Raw genomic sequence first — 17,303 nt, 5'->3', positions numbered from 1 at the left:
TATGTGTGTATATATATATATATATATATATATATATATATATATATATATATATATATATATAATATATATGCATATACTGTATGTATATTGTATATACGTGTGTGTGTGTGTACATCAGAATCAGAATCAGAAAGAGCTTTATTGCCAAGTATGTTTGCACATACAAGGAATTAGTTATAGTGTCACAAGCTTCCAGTACACGGAGACAACAACAACACACAGATAATAAAAATGAGATGTGAATAAAATACACATGCATAAATATAAACCACAAAAAAAGAATAAATTGTATGTACAGGTGTGCTATAGATGGAATAGGAATAGAATAAAATAAAATAAGTTGTAGGGATGTAGGGTAGAAGATTGTGTGGCGTGTTCTGCCGAATGTTCAGCAGCTCATCCCTGGTAAAACTGATCGTGTTTGAGAAACAAAAAACAGGAAAAACTAACAAAAACAGTACAAACACTGGAGAGCCAAACACTGAGGCTGCCGTCTGCGGCACCATCGCTGGATCACATATGTGTGTGTGTGTGTGTGTGTGTGTGATGTTGTTGTTGTTATCATTGGGGTGAACATCAGTTAAACCAAACAGAAATCACAGGGATGAAATATAAAATAATATAAACAATATAATATAAAATTTCTTGTCTACTTCTTAATTTAGGATCATGTTACTAATGTTTAATTTGAACATCCACATATAGACTTTGTATTTGCATGTCTAAAATACTATAAATGTCATAGCCGACCAGTTTGAGACACACAGCATAAAAGTAGTGGCAAACAATGAGCCAAAAAATTCTCTTAACTCTTTGTCTCTTTTGTCTTTCTAGAAAATGTCTCTAAACAAGGAACAATGGTTTCAGTTTGTGCTCTCTTACCTTGTTTAAAAGTGTTTGAAATATGTATTTTTTTAGGTAATGCCAAAAAAACACTCATCAAAAAGTTTTACAAAGAGACTTTAAAGTCCTGACACATGACTCGAGGCGTACAAGACAAGCTTTTGTTTTCATTTTTAGAGGTCATTGTGTGGGGGACACAGGCAGTGAGGCGCGCCCTCATTGGCTTGTTGAGATGAACAAAAACTACCCCCGCCGCCGCTGATTGGCAGAAACAAACTTCTAGTAAATAAGACCGCCCACCTCTGTCTGTAAGTTTTCTTTAAAGTAACTTTCTCTGCAATGAAGTTGAGTATTTTTGCGGTGTCAGAGGCGAAGAAATCACCGCAAAGATGAAGTTGTGTAAAACTTTTCTCGGTGAGTGCTGGACTGCTTACTTTTATTTTACTTGAGTCTTTTCCTCGCGTCAAACTTAGATTTAGTCTGGTGCGCCGTGGTTTTGTTGATAGCCGGTGTTTTTGGGTTTGGTTAACTTTTTGTTAACAATAACTATACACAATACGTTTATTGTTGTAATTAAAACACGAGTGATATAGCTAATTATACGGACTGATTATGCTGATTATAAACCTACAGCATACCAACAGACACCGTTGTTGTTGTTCTTTCTTTGTTTACTTTCGTTTTAAGTATTAATATAAAATGTTGACTGAATAGACTTGGATTACGTTTTAACATCAAATTCTATAGCCGAACGCATAGTAGTGACCCAGATCCCTGATTTTTTTTGCATCTTTTAAAAGTTGCGAACGAAATCCCTGTCCAGACAGTTTTTAAACAAAGGCAACTTTTGTCTCGCAGAAGGAGTTGTGCTTTAAACTCAGAGGCCGTCGGACTTCTGGCGTATTAAAACTTTTGTGTTCGGGAGGGATCAGTCCATCTGGCTGTGGGGGATTCCGGGTGTTGTGCTTCTCATTCGCTCAGCTGGCATCCTATGTAATATTTATACACAGTGTCTGGCCAGTGGGAACAGACTGTGGATATAATTGTATGCTGGGCTATCCATCTGTATACGAAACTTTAGGATCAGGGATGAGCAAAGTTCCAGCTGGTAACCGAAGAACTTCGGTGTCATTAAATATGTAAAACTCTCAAAAGCTTTTGCAAGCTTCATATATGATAAAAAAACGTTTTTGAAGTTTAGTAAAGAGTTCCACTCCCCCTTTACTATAGAGAAAATGCATTTTCCGTTTTAAGTTACATCTCTTTCCACTACATGTAACCTATAATAACTTATTGTAATATATTATTATTTATAGATTGATTTTGATATTTGGCCATCAATCGAACTTTGGAACGGCACTGTGTTTGGTTGGTTTACTGCACTGTAAAATGATTTCAGTAATTATATTAACAACATATTTTGATTTATTTTTTTAACAGTTTATTTTCGAAAAGTGAAATTAACTTATTTCTGACGTTCATTACTCAGGTAGAAAAGTGATAAAAAAAACAAAACAATTAAAATCACTTTGACATCAGAAAATAAACATAAGCTTCACTTTTATTCAACATTTTACAGTCTGGCAACCTCGGAAGAAATCATAGTAATTGAACCGATTACTTAGACAGATGAAGTTAATTCGATAATTTCCCACAAAACTAGGTCACGTTGTTAGGCTTCTAGAAGAACATAAAAGAAAAGTAGTTCAACGCTTTTGAAATAAGGCAAATGTGTCATTGCGCAAGAAAAAAATAGATCCATATTAAAGAATTGTGTTTTTCCACTTACAGAAACTATTCTCTTTCTTGTCAATACCGAATAGTATCGTGTAGGCTATGGCAATCGGACAATAGTCTTTTAAACATAAAACAAATGCTTGTATTTGATGTTTAAATTACTCTCTTTTGAGTAATTAATTTTTTTTTTAAAAATGTAATAGTCATTGTATTCATCGTTAAACTGCTATATACTCATTGAAGACAGCGTTTTCTTACTAGACACCTGCCACGGAAAGCGCTCTTGTCCATGGTACTGAAACAGCGCTGTTCTGGGTGCTGATCTTTCAGCTGAGCTCCTGCTTCTAAACGTAGAGATATTTTCCAAAATAACCGAATCAATTAGTTTAGAGCGTAAGTTAAATGTCAAACTTTTGTGTGAGTATTTTATACCGGGTGGGTGGGGGTCAGCGGCGCCCCTCTCCATCTTGTGCTGTACATGGTTTACTATGCTGATGATGTCACGGCGCAGGGTAGAGGAGGGGTGGACAATGGGCCTGTGAGCGAAAGGTAAGTCAGAACCGTTCGACAAAGCGTGTGGGAAAATGATTTTGGCAACATTTGTGCTCACATTACATGTCGATTAATGGATATATGCGTATTGCTTACAACATGAGGAGGTTTTGGACCGGTCCTGAGCGAATTATTAGAGGTTTATAACGGTAGCGGCACGAGACTCGTTCTGAAGGGGAGGTACTGTACAACACTGAAGTTAACACACAGAGCCTACAAAGAGCAAGAGGCCGCTCGCATCTCCTTGAAAAAACGTCGTTTGCTTGTGGTATTTTTTTATTTACTAATTCAGATGCTGATGTGGATAAAAATGCAATGTTTGGAAAAGGTTTGCTGGTTTGGATTTACGTTAATATTGAAGCCAAATGGACGCCGGACTTGTAATCTCTTACAGAAGAAGTGCCATTCCAACCGTGTTTACATTTCTTGCACATTCTGTTTTATTTTCGCTTGCGTTCTATACGCCACAACTACGTTGTGTAAAAAGAACGATTCCACAATGGTTTTTGGATCATTGTATTTGCATTTACATTGCTGCTTTATTTTCAAGAAACCCAAGAACTTAAAAGGGCCTCTATTGCATCTATAACACAATATCCAGGCTCCCGTGTTACATTTTAGAGTCGAGCTTGTTTTAAAACAATATTTATAGACGAATCGGAAGTTTAAAGCCAAACGGAATATCGATTGGAAGTTTGTCGATTCACACTAAGTCAGAGATACATGTACAAATACAATGTATTTTATGGGAGTGGACAAATAGTCATTAGAAACCCTTAAGCAACGCAAAAGCAGCATATGTTTCGTCTTCTGTGCGTGCGTTATCTACGAGAAGCAAAAACAATGCGAACGAACCATCTGTTTACTTCAGGCTAGGCCTACATAATACACTATTCGTTTATTAGATTATCGCCTTTCTTTCTGTTTTACATTTTAATTGCTCTTTATTCATCGCTTATTCTTGTTTTAGCACCTCTGTAGGTTGGACTCTAACGTTATTGCTCTAACAATAGAGTCGTAGGTCTTGTAAACATATTCTGCTAGATATTGTTAATTCTCCAGGAAAGTGACAGTGTTTTAAAGGCGGAGGGTTTGGCTGATAGTAATTGAAAGGCGTGGTGTGCTAGAAGAGGTTATGCGCAGCAGCATCATGGTGCTTTTTCGAAGTAAAGGGCCTGATGCGACAAAAAAATACTAATATTAGTCTATAGGCCTACTAAAACGTATTAGCAATTTGTGGCTAACATGCACTCTCATTGGTCCATTTCATGCATGGGCCTACTATATAAGAGTCAAACAAGGTTTTTGTATGCTGGGAGATACCGTCATTTAAGAGAATGGGCCCTATTTTTTGAGAAAAACTTTAAAAAGGGATGACTGAAACTATTTATCTCAAGTAACTTGGCATAAAAAAATCTGTCATCAACTTCATCTAGAAATAACATATCAGCAAGCATGCAAATGTCCCTTATCTTTTACATGCTGTTGTCTTTGTAAGTGTCTTTGAAAGCCATATTTTGAAGAATTTATGTGTATTTATATTACTTGACTCCTAATGTGTTGGAAAATACACTCTTAAAAATAAAGGTGCTTCAAAAGGTTCTTCAACCATTCAGTCAAAGGTTCTTTAAATAACCATCTCTTTCTTACCTTTTTGTAATCTGAAGAACCTTCTTTTGCCACAAAGAACCTTTTGTGAAACAGAAAGGTTCTTCAGATGTTAAAGGTTCTTTATGGAACCATTTAGACAAAAAGGTTCTTCTATGGCATCGTGAAGCACCTTTATTTTTAAGAGTGTAGGATACATTATTTTCAAAGATATTATGTTCCTCCCTTTTGTATCGTCTTACTTTTATAGAAAGTTTTCAGCAAATGCAATAAAATCAGTTTAATTGGTTTCCATGCGAACAAACACGGGACACTGACTTCTAAGAAAGGTTTACATTGCATATTGCATCATATGCGGCAAGTGCCGCAATTGTTGCGCTTCTCAAGGGAATTCCCTCCCCTGTTACATGTGTGACATGACTGAGCACCAGGTGCTGCCTAAAATGTAATCAGACCACATGTAATGACGCCCTGATAAAAACAGCTGGGTCACGGCCGGATCTCTCGTCACCCAGGAAGAATAATCAACACCAGAGCCATGAAGGCACGCAGACCGTGATGGACTGCTGAAAGCCCATTCAGTGACCAAAGTGTATGGGTCCTCTGGGGGCTTTTTAATGTTTGCTTCTGGATTACGGGTGTTCATCTTTTATAGTCATCCTGTGGAAAATGACATCACAATAGTTGCGAATGAATCAGCATTACTGGCATAGATTTGCTTACTTTCTGATCTAAGAGGCTCAATTGCTCGCAAAGAATATGTGTGTTTTCTTGGTATTTTAGTTTTATTGCATATTTCACACTAATATTACTCAAAAATATAATAAATATATAAAATAGTTTAACTAATTACCCAAACATCAAAAATGGGAATCCACTGTCAATACCTGCTTTAGTGTGTCACTTTTAATAAGCGGATGGTTTTTTTTCTCATGTCAATGTGTAATACATAAGTATGCACCTTTTAATATTTGGACATGTCAGACTGAAATTGTTGTCTTATCCTTTCTGTCCAACAGAGAATGAGTTCAGAGGGCAGCTGCTGAGCCAGAGGTGGACACGAGGGGACAGAGCCAGCAGCTGTGAGAACAAGAGGAGTAGGAGACTAAAAGTGAGACATTATGTGTGTTTGTGTATGTCAGAGTAGCTTCATTTTCATTGATTATCTCTTGTCTTATACTGTACCACAAAACCAAAGAAACTAAAAGTACATTTCCCTTTCCGAAGCTCTGACATCTTTATAAGTCTGGGAGGGCCTCATTTCTTTCTTATATTTCACTTCACCTCCACTAAGGATTGGGAGGGATGTGCATTTGAAAAAACTTGGATGTGTATTATTGATTGAGCTCTTTACAAGCATTTAAGAGGATAGGGGGCTACTCTGGTGTCTGTGAAATCAGACCTGCTCCGATCTGAAGACAAAAATCACAGTCTGAAGGTATAAGAGCCGGAGAACAGTGATGTTGTATGATTTTAGAGACACATTAGAGAAACGGAGAGTGTAAATATCTAAAGGCATTAATAAATACTTATTATAATCTCATAACCACTCATGTGTTTGTGTTCCAGATGAGCCAAGACGCAGATGAGAAGCGGACGAGGACACGCTCAAAAGGAATCAGAGGTGATAGCCTCTTAAAAACTCTTTAAAAAAATAATGTTTTGAAAAATATGTTTTGTCCATTTTAGTGAATTTAATGAATGACAGAGCTTTTATCTCGCTCCTTATATCAGTTCCTCTTGAGCTTGTCGGACAAGAGTACAGGTGAGAGCTTTTATGCTTTTGTAGTGTTACTCATCATGTTTTTAAAGACCAGAGTTTAGTATGTTAATGTATACAGCTAATCAAAACCACTGTTTTGCAGCTGTCCTACACCAGGATGTGACGGCTTAGGCCATGTCAGTGGAAAGTATGCACGACACAGAAGGTAGGTAGTAAGAATTCAGTCTCTTATAGCTGCCATTATTAAAAAAGAAAAAGTGAGCAACTGAAGAGTTTTTTGCCAAACCTTTTCATCCGTTCCAGTTCATTGGGCTGCCCATTAGCTAAGAAAAGAAAACTCCAGGAGGCCGAGGAGAATCAGCCAGCCCCCAAAAAGAAGCCCAACCCCCTAAAGCTGGCCATGGATGATGGGTTTAATGCAGACAGTGACACAAACAGTGAAACAGAAACAAAAGATGAGGGAGTAGAATCTGAAGAGGACACTACTGATAAAGAGATGGAAGCAAAAGAAAAAACACCTACATCAGAAGCAATGACAGGTGGGTTAATAACCTATTAACTACAAAAAAGTTTATTATTTTTAAAGTTATGTACCATACAGTGCACATACTATGGTCTTTATGTATTTATGCTTTATTATATCACCCAAACTTGTCAAGAAACATTAAAAAAACATTTAGTTAATGATGGCCTTTTTGCCATTCCCTTAGAAGAAATTTCACAAGTGGATTCAGAAGAGAAAAAGACACCTGTCAGAGAAACATCAAGTTTAGTGCCAGAGAGCGAAATTGAGAAGGAAGAAGCCAATATCGAGGCTATGTCCATCCAACAAATCACCATGGATGCTGAGGCAGAGGAGGGGCTACAGGTCACTGAAGAAATTCAGGCTCGAGAGGAAGAGGTAGAGGAGGAAGCAGAAGAGATTACAGAGGAAGAGCGTGTGACCCAGCAGCTGAAAGAGACTGACGAGCTTGTGACAACAGTTGAGGAAGAAGAGGAGGATGATGAGGAAGAGGAAGAGGGGGAAGAGGAGACACAATGTTTGAGCCAGAAGAACAACTCGGACCACCAGTACTTCAGTGGAGACTTTGGCAAAATCCAGACCAAAGACACTGGGGAGACAGAGAAGGACAGTGAAGATGATGATGATGATGAGGAAGAAGATGAGGAGATCCAATCCCAGGTAGAGCCTTCCTCCTTAATTGCCCCTGTCCCCGCTGCTTCAGCTCAGGAATTAGACATGATGACGCACAGCAACATCAATCTAAACCACCCTCTTGGTGAAGATGAGGAGGAGGAGGATGAAGACGAAAGAGATGATGCTTCGGATAAAGACTCACCCACTGTAGTCATCGAGCTGGGTTCAGAGGGAGAGGAAGAGGAAGAGGAAGAAGAGGAAGATGACGGAGAAGAAGAGGAGGCTGATGAAGCGGATGATGACGAGTTGGACAGCATGTCACAGAGGTCAGATGTCACAGATGACTCAGAGACGTACGACATGACACGGGGGAACCTGGGACTTCTGGAACAGGCCATTGCACTGAAAGCCAAACAAACAGGCCGCAGTTCTGAAGAGAGCTGCTCTCCTGAGCAGCAGTGCTACCACAGCTCAGAGGAGAGGATGAGTAATACCATGGACATCACAGCTCGTAGAGCATACTATGGCAAAGGTGACAGGAAATTGCTGCCTACCTATTATGACCCCAATTAAATATAGATAACATTATCATGCAGGTACAGTGTGTGTGGAGTTTAATTTGCTTTTGCCTCATCACTCTTGGGCACAGAAGGTTCTAGATCAGAGAAGAAGGAAGTAAAGTGCCCTACTCCAGGATGTGATGGGGCAGGTCATGTGACTGGATTATACCCACACCACCGCAGCCTTTCTGGGTGCCCACACAAGGACAGAATCCCTCCAGAGGGTAAGCATTGTATTGCACTATTATTATAATATGTGAAACACACACACACATAATATATATTAATACAAATTTAAAACACATTTACATTTACATACATTTGTTTGTAAAAATTGTATAAAAAATTATAAAATGTGTACATATTTTATATAAAATTTAAATATATGTATATTACCGACTTAAAAAAAAAAAGTATTTTGCTGCATTTATTTGATTAAAAATACTGTAAAAACACACATTTAATCACAATTTAAAATAACTGTTTTCTATTTTTATTTATATTTTTAAATATAATTTATTCCTGTGATAAATATATCCTTCAAAAATCATGCCAATATGCTAATCTGGTGCTCAAGAATTTTTTTATTTTTTTTTAAATATATCAATGTTCAAGAGAGCTTGTGCTACTTAATATTTTTGTGTAAACCATGATTTTATTTTAATTCTTTGAATAATAGAAAGTTCAAATGAACATTTATTTAAAATGTTTTTTTTATATTATAAATGTCTTTACTGCCCATTTTGGTCATTTTAATGCACCCTTGCTGAATATAAGTATTAATTTCTTTAAAAAAAAGTATTTTGCTGCATTTATTTGATTAAAAATACTGTAAAAACACACATTTAATCACAATTTAAAATAACTGTTTTCTATTTTTATTTATATTTTTAAATATAATTTATTCCTGTGATAAATATATCCTTCAAAAATCATGCCAATATGCTAATCTGGTGCTCAAGAATTTTTTTATTTTTTTTTAAATATATCAATGTTCAAGAGAGCTTGTGCTACTTAATATTTTTGTGTAAACCATGATTTTATTTTAATTCTTTGAATAATAGAAAGTTCAAATGAACATTTATTTAAAATGTTTTTTTTATATTATAAATGTCTTTACTGCCCATTTTGGTCATTTTAATGCACCCTTGCTGAATATAAGTATTAATTTCTTTAAAAAAACAACAACATTTGAACGGTAGAATAAATATTCTATAAGCTAATGTGTTTTTTTGGCATTAGTCTTGGCGATGCACGAGAATATACTTAAGTGTCCAACACCTGGATGCACTGGACAGGGACATGTGAACAGCAACCGCAACACACATCGCAGGTACTGCTCCATAACTATTTTAAACTTTTCAGGCGTCAATTTCTGTTCACAACAGGTTTCACTAAAACCATGTGTTTTCTTGCATTGGACACTTTTAGTCTCTCTGGCTGCCCTATTGCTGCTGCAGGGAAACAGAAAAGCCATGAAAAGCAGTCACAGCCGCAGACCTCTGTCAGTGATCCTGCCAGCGGAGGCTCAAACTCTGACAGAGTTCTCAGGTGAGGTCCTCTCAGGTCCTCTGCTCAACATCCCAGCTAGATCTTTAACAGACAAAAGAGCCTGATAGGGAAACATTGTGACTAAACACTCTTTCCTCTACAGGCCGATGTGTTTTGTGAAACAGCTGGACATCCCTCAGTACGGTAGCTACAGGCCCAATGCCATGCCAGCCACTCCTCGTGCTAACCTGGCTAAGGAGCTGGAGAAGTATTCTAAGGTGTCTTTCGACTATGCAAGCTTCGATGTACAGGTGTTCGGCAAGCGCATGCTTGCACCCAAGATGCCCACCAGCGAAACCTCACCTAAAGCCTTCAAATGTAAGCACCCCCTCATTCCCTTTAAAATAACAGATACAAATACAACAGATATTAATAGATAATTAATTATTGATAGCATACTGGAACACATATTATTATTATTATTATTATTATTACTATTATAATGAACAGCCAAACCATTCCCCAAAGCCTTGTCCCCCAGCCACAGCCTGTCAGGAGGCTACACCAAAAGCAGCTCCTCTTCCACCTCAAGTGGGTACGATTATACCCATGATGCCGAAGCCGCACACATGGCTGCCACTGCCATTCTCAACCTGTCCACCCGCTGCTGGGAGAGGCCTGAAAACCTCAGCACCAGACAGCCAGATCAGGCCAGCAAAGTTAGTTCCTCTCTGTCTGTATCTGGAAAGTTGAGTTCCATAACATCCACATTATATATATGCTAGATTCTAATTAATATCTTCTAAAATCTAGGACATGGACATTGAGGTGGATGAGAATGGCACACTGGACCTCAGCATGAAGAAACCCAAGAGGGAAGGTGTCAGGTCACCAGACCCATCTTCACCCTCGTCATCATCTTCTCAACACCATGGCGTCAACTCACCCCACTCCAGCCACACCTATAAACAAGAGGAGTGGGAGGGGCCTCTGGACTACACCAAGTCAAACCGACAGAAAGAGGAGGAGCCAGAGGAGGTAAATGTATATCAATTTGAGAAATATTCATATAGTCTCACTTCATGGTTAAATTATGGTAAATGAATAAAAACCTTCATTCTATGAATTCAACTTTCACAGTTTTGCACCTGTTTGACTGTTGTTTGTCTGTTGTGTCCAGGTTGAGTACACCACACACTCATACGCTTCCTCTGATGGAGACGATGATGATGCCACTCAGGAGAGCACGGAGGACAGGAAATACCCTGGTGAGGTCACAACCTCCAGCTTCAAAGTCAAATTCCAGCCTAAGGACAGCAAGAAAGAGGTCTTGCTGTAAGTGTCTGCTGCAACAACAGCTTTATTTAAACACAAAACACATCTGCTAAGCCAATAAAAGACGTCTGTAAAATTAGTGTTTTGCAAAGGTTAATAAATGACCAGAATGATTCCACAGGGATTTAATACTCTCTTTACCTCCCCTCCAGATGTCCCACCCCAGGTTGTGATGGCAGTGGACATATAACTGGGAACTATGCATCACACCGCAGGTATGCCAGAAGCTGACACAGTATTTCAACTCTGAACACAAGCCCTATTTGTGTTTTCTTTTTTTCTTTATCTGTTTTCCTCTCTGTTGAACCCTAACAGCTTCAGCTCTCTATAGCATAAACCTGTATATTGACTGCAGACAAATGCTATATGTCTCTTTAATGCATTTGGGCAACTCATTTACTCATGTCTCTTTGTATGTATATATTTGCTAAAATACATACATAAAAATGACAAATCAGTGACATACTACAAAATATATATCTCTTCCATCTTCAATTAAATCTTCCTCCCTCTATTCTTTCTTCCTGGTATTTTTCTACTGTTCTTCAGTCTCTCTGGTTGTCCCCTTGCTGATAAAAGTCTTCGGACCCTCATGGCTGCCCACTCTGCTGAACTCAAGTATGTCTGTGCCCTATTTTTTCCTCTAATGAATCCTTTACCGATTACTGCTTCTACTTGACTCTACATAATACTGCTGTTACTGCAAAGCCCTGTTTACTGTACCTTTTACTGGCCACATGGCTGCCACTGCCATTCTCAACCTGTCCACCCGCTGCTGGGAGAGGCCTGAAAACCTCAGCACCAGACAGCCAGATCAGGCCAGCAAAGTTAGTTCCTCTCTGTCTGTATCTGGAAAGTTGAGTTCCATAACATCCACATTATATATATGCTAGATTCTAATTAATATCTTCTAAAATCTAGGACATGGACATTGAGGTGGATGAGAATGGCACACTGGACCTCAGCATGAAGAAACCCAAGAGGGAAGGTGTCAGGTCACCAGACCCATCTTCACCCTCGTCATCATCTTCTCAACACCATGGCGTCAACTCACCCCACTCCAGCCACACCTATAAACAAGAGGAGTGGGAGGGGCCTCTGGACTACACCAAGTCAAACCGACAGAAAGAGGAGGAGCCAGAGGAGGTAAATGTATATCAATTTGAGAAATATTCATATAGTCTCACTTCATGGTTAAATTATGGTAAATGAATAAAAACCTTCATTCTATGAATTCAACTTTCACAGTTTTGCACCTGTTTGACTGTTGTTTGTCTGTTGTGTCCAGGTTGAGTACACCACACACTCATACGCTTCCTCTGATGGAGACGATGATGATGCCACTCAGGAGAGCACGGAGGACAGGAAATACCCTGGTGAGGTCACAACCTCCAGCTTCAAAGTCAAATTCCAGCCTAAGGACAGCAAGAAAGAGGTCTTGCTGTAAGTGTCTGCTGCAACAACAGCTTTATTTAAACACAAAACACATCTGCTAAGCCAATAAAAGACGTCTGTAAAATTAGTGTTTTGCAAAGGTTAATAAATGACCAGAATGATTCCACAGGGATTTAATACTCTCTTTACCTCCCCTCCAGATGTCCCACCCCAGGTTGTGATGGCAGTGGACATATAACTGGGAACTATGCATCACACCGCAGGTATGCCAGAAGCTGACACAGTATTTCAACTCTGAACACAAGCCCTATTTGTGTTTTCTTTTTTTCTTTATCTGTTTTCCTCTCTGTTGAACCCTAACAGCTTCAGCTCTCTATAGCATAAACCTGTATATTGACTGCAGACAAATGCTATATGTCTCTTTAATGCATTTGGGCAACTCATTTACTCATGTCTCTTTGTATGTATATATTTGCTAAAATACATACATAAAAATGACAAATCAGTGACATACTACAAAATATATATCTCTTCCATCTTCAATTAAATCTTCCTCCCTCTATTCTTTCTTCCTGGTATTTTTCTACTGTTCTTCAGTCTCTCTGGTTGTCCCCTTGCTGATAAAAGTCTTCGGACCCTCATGGCTGCCCACTCTGCTGAACTCAAGTATGTCTGTGCCCTATTTTTTCCTCTAATGAATCCTTTACCGATTACTGCTTCTACTTGACTCTACATAATACTGCTGTTACTGCAAAGCCCTGTTTACTGTACCTTTTACTGGCTATTCTTATACTCTTGAAGCAGTAATCACTTTATATTTTCAGTGGCCAAAAATATAATTTTCTTGGACTGTGTCCTAGAGATGCATCAAACCAGCTGAGACACATTAAGCATCCAGGCTGAAGGCCAACTGTTTATTTAGATTTCCAGTATGACTGTATGTGTGATATTTGAATTGTATCTTTCTAAAGTCTTTCTCTTTGTGACCTCCAGATGCCCTACCCCAGGTTGTGATGGAACAGGACACATCACTGGAAACTATGCTTCCCATAGAAGGTATGTTAATTAAGAGATATTACACTGACTGAACCTACTTTCAAGATGCACTTTTGGATTCAGTGTCAAGCTTTGCAACTAGTCAAAAATATTAAACGGCAAATGTAAAAAAATAATAACATTCACACTTTCTCTATTGCAGTCTGTCTGGATGTCCACGTGCCAAGAAGGGAGGAATCAAAACCACCCCGACTAAGGATGACAAGGAAGATTCTGAGATCCTAAAGTATGTTTTTCTTTTTTTTTTTACAAAACAATCTCAACTTTTTCTGTACGAAAACTTTTGAGCACAGCCTGTATCTTTAGAGAATGCCAAACCTGACTGCCAGTTCATCACTTACCTCTCTATAGGTGCCCGGTGCCAGGCTGTGACAGTCTGGGGCATATCAGTGGGAAATATGCCACTCACCGCAGTGCCTATGGGTGCCCACTGGCAGCACGCCAGCAGAAGGAGGGCATGTTAAATGGCACTCCATTCTCCTGGAAGGCCTTCAAGACTGAAGGCCCGACCTGCCCTACGCCAGGATGTGATGGATCAGGACATGCCAACGGCAGCTTTCTCACTCATCGCAGGTACAGACGGAACCTAGTAAAAATTTACAGATAAATATTAGTATTATGGTATTAAATAGTCTTGATAAATGGCAAGCTGAGAGTGAATTAAAACTGTTATATATGATAGATATATAATAAAACTAATTGTCTTGGAAATGCCATATGTAAGTAATATGTTTTTAAATATTAGAAATGCCTGTTTTTGGCTTTCTGGGGTTACCGAAAGATTAAAACCGAAAAGAATAAAAACAATAAATCTAAGACAATAAATTTTTTCATATCTCTTAATCATAATGTGTTTCTACAGTCTATCAGGTTGCCCTAGAGCTTCAGCTAACAAGAAGAGAGCCAGGTTCCCAGGAGATGATTACATCAGCAAGAAATTCAGGGCAAGTGATGGTAAGATCAAATATAATTTGCTTCTCTTCTTTCATCCCCATTATGTTCATTTTGTGCTCTTCATTAACATATGCATTGTTTTTCTGTTCCCTTCAGTTCTTGACAATGATGAAGACATAAAACAGCTGAACAAAGAGATCAATGAACTGAATGAGTCGAACTCTGAGATGGAAGCAGACATGGACAACCTCCATACACAGGTCTGCTTTTATTAAATGCATATTTATCAATGCATATACACACTACTATTCAAAAGTTTGAGGTTGGTAAGTTTTTTTTTGTGTTTTTGAAATAAGTTTTTTTAATTGATCAATTAATTGCATCCCTGCCAAATTTATTTCCTTCAAAATAAAAAATCTTACTGACCCCAAACTTTTGAACAGTTCACGTATCAGAAACTTTGATAAAGACAGATATGAAACAGATTCACTCTATATATGGCTGAAATGAGATCTGAGATCATTAATAGCATTAGGTCCTTCACTGGTGGTAACTGCATGTAATAAGCTTTTTTGATAAGAAATATTTCCATAAGAAATATAATGATAATGATAATATTTACAGTACTTTAAATACAATATTACAAATGACAGTATTTTATCATCACAAAGATAGAATACACATCTTGACCGTGGAGCTGCTGTTTATTCATGCAATTCTATCCCTCAATAGATCTCATCCATGGAGAAGAACCTCAAGAGCATGGAGGAAGAAAATAAACTCATAGAGGAGAAGAATGAGGCTCTGTTCATGGAACTGTCAGGCCTGAGCCAGGCTCTTATCCGCAGCCTTGCCAACATCCGTCTACCACAGATGGTCAGTCCGCTTGCTATCTACCTTTTATGACTATGCCCAACTAGCATTGTACATTATACTTTTATGTAGCTTGCTTTTAACAAACTGTAATCTGTTGTTTACCACAGCAAGGGCCCATCACTGAGCAGAATTTTGACGCCTGCGTGGACACCCTGACCCACATGTTCACCGATAAGGAGTGCTATCAGAACCCAGAGAACCGAGCCCTACTCGAGTCGATCAACCAGGCTGTCAAAGGCATTGAGGTGTGAGCAGAGGAGCAGCAGCTGCAAGACACTGTGGGTTAAATAACCAGACTAACAACATAAAAATACTGTTTTAAGGACATTCAGGTTTTGTATGTGGCACCCTCCGTAAACGCGGAACATCACGAGACCCATGGAAGTCAGAGAAAAGGACCAAATTCCAATTCCAAACTATGCTGCTTAGCAATTTTGATGAGATACAAGATCCTTTGCCTCTTAAACCAAGCTGGCTCTTCTTGTTTTGGGGTATATTTTGGAGCAAACCATTTGTTACTGTTTTCTAGAGCAACTCTCACCAACACTGATCTGCCTTTTTACTTCCCTCAGTGCATGGAGGTTGCCGTGAACAATAAGTTGTGAGATTGTCGTGTGTCTGTGGAGGAGAGTCTATGTGTGTATGCGTAACAGAGTGTTTTATGTGTAACGTCCGAAGGTGAATTCCCAATTAATGACCTCCCTTGACAAAATATGATTAGTATGCAGCACTGCTACATTTGATCCCTGTATGATAATGTTGTCTCATATTTGGTGTAAATGTTCTCCTGTTCCATTCAGTAATATTTATCGTATTTGAGAACATAGATATTGCACTTCCATGAATAGTTTGTAGTTCCATCGTCATGTTATTATTGTAATTATTATTATTATTATTATGGCTATTTAAATTGGGTCCTTGAAATGTAAGTTTAATGTATTATTTATTCATGTTAAGGGTTATTTTATTTATTTATTAATCAGTGTCTATTTATGGACTTAATTTATTTCACAAAGCAAAATTCTATACACAGCTTTTAAACAGTTATTAAGAGGAGAGACGTTGCCTTCTGCGTTGTGAAAGAGGCAATATTTTAAGAATATCGACAGCAAATTGTTTTATAAACCTTCCTATTTATTTTAAAGACAGAGATTTATAATCTCTTTTTTTTAAGTGCAAATATTTTCTACCTAACAATTTTTATATTGTTTTTTAATATTCTTCTTTATTTAACGAGTTCTTTTTTCCATAAAAGTATTTTGACACCCTCCAGTCAAGAGTGAAGTGGGTTGAACATATATGATGTATTTATTGTTATTTATTTAGTATTTAAGAACAAATTGAATGGAGATCTTGTTGCATATTTATTTTGTAAATGTCTCTGTGTTAGTGGTTGCTGCATATGGATAGTCTTTGCCCATGTTGTTGATAAAATAAATGGGAATTCTATCACCTACAACAGAGAGCATTTAATGCTGAGGGCTTCTATTGAGTTATTATGACTGCATATTTACAAGCTTGCATTTGCCCCTGATCCAACAGTGATATTTTGTGAGACATTGGTCAGTCCCAATAATTTCGGCTTCTCTGACATTTATTAGAGCAAAGATAAAATTCGAACCAAACACTCTCTCAGCAGGATACTTGGCTGACATCTGCTGGATACAAAATGATTCAGTCACGATTTCTGTTCAGCTGATAAAGTCTACATAAAAACATAAAGGATGTATTTGTATTTTGTCAAGATTAATATTAATATGATATTAAATATTAATGCTTTGGATAAAAGCGTCTGCTAAATGTCTAAATGTATTAAGACCAATACTGATAAAATGGCTGATAACAAAACCTCAAAAACTGTTTAAAATTCACGTCTTTTAAAAGTTATAGATTTATTTTACTGTCTACATGTCGCTGAAAAACCATTAATAGGCTATTGACATGCCATGATGGCTCCTTTGTGACAACTTACCCCATATGGTGTGACATCATGCCCTGCTACAGATCAACAATCTTTTCTTTTGTGCAACAACGGTGGCAATGTTCAATCGAGGCCCTATATATCTAAAATATGTGCCCATACAACAATTAA

At 37.9% G+C, this 17,303-nt stretch overlaps 1 protein-coding gene across 1 annotated transcript; it reads left to right on the top strand.

Moving 5' to 3' along the window:
- The first annotated feature begins 3,061 nt into the window (after window positions 1–3,061).
- On the top strand, window positions 3,062–16,369 carry myt1a (myelin transcription factor 1a). The gene is made up of 26 exons (XM_016257931.1): window positions 3,062–3,121; window positions 3,289–3,403; window positions 5,763–5,854; window positions 6,313–6,367; window positions 6,478–6,508; window positions 6,609–6,671; window positions 6,770–7,005; window positions 7,177–8,136; window positions 8,254–8,388; window positions 9,407–9,497; window positions 9,596–9,715; window positions 9,819–10,033; window positions 10,184–10,374; window positions 10,469–10,693; window positions 10,836–10,990; window positions 11,143–11,205; window positions 11,540–11,608; window positions 12,586–12,648; window positions 12,983–13,051; window positions 13,379–13,441; window positions 13,584–13,667; window positions 13,793–14,014; window positions 14,304–14,395; window positions 14,492–14,595; window positions 15,068–15,211; window positions 15,319–16,369. The coding sequence occupies exons 1-26, from the start codon at window positions 3,062–3,064 to the stop codon at window positions 15,460–15,462; spliced, it is 3,861 nt and encodes a 1,286-aa protein (XP_016113417.1). The 3' UTR covers window positions 15,463–16,369.
- The last annotated feature ends 934 nt before the right edge of the window (window positions 16,370–17,303 follow it).

Source organism: Sinocyclocheilus grahami, unplaced genomic scaffold (genome assembly GCF_001515645.1).
Source record: "Sinocyclocheilus grahami isolate Dianchi unplaced genomic scaffold, SAMN03320097.WGS_v1.1 scaffold29.1, whole genome shotgun sequence".
NCBI classification, from domain to species: domain Eukaryota; kingdom Metazoa; phylum Chordata; class Actinopteri; order Cypriniformes; family Cyprinidae; genus Sinocyclocheilus; species Sinocyclocheilus grahami.
The sequence above is the reverse complement of the archived record's forward strand: the minus strand, read 5'-3'. Positions and strand labels throughout refer to the sequence as shown.

What these genes read in the sequence shown, in the direction of transcription:
- myt1a (XM_016257931.1), top strand. Translation starts at nt 3,062, where the DNA reads ATGGTTTACTATGCTGATGATGTCACGGCGCAGGGTAGAGGAGGGGTG. An exon ending in CTCACCTAAAGCCTTCAAAT is followed by an intron (nt 10,034 to 10,183) that starts GTAAGCACCCCC and finishes CATTCCCCAAAG; the next exon opens with CCTTGTCCCCCAGCCACAGC. An exon ending in AACTATGCATCACACCGCAG is followed by an intron (nt 11,206 to 11,539) that starts GTATGCCAGAAG and finishes ACTGTTCTTCAG; the next exon opens with TCTCTCTGGTTGTCCCCTTG.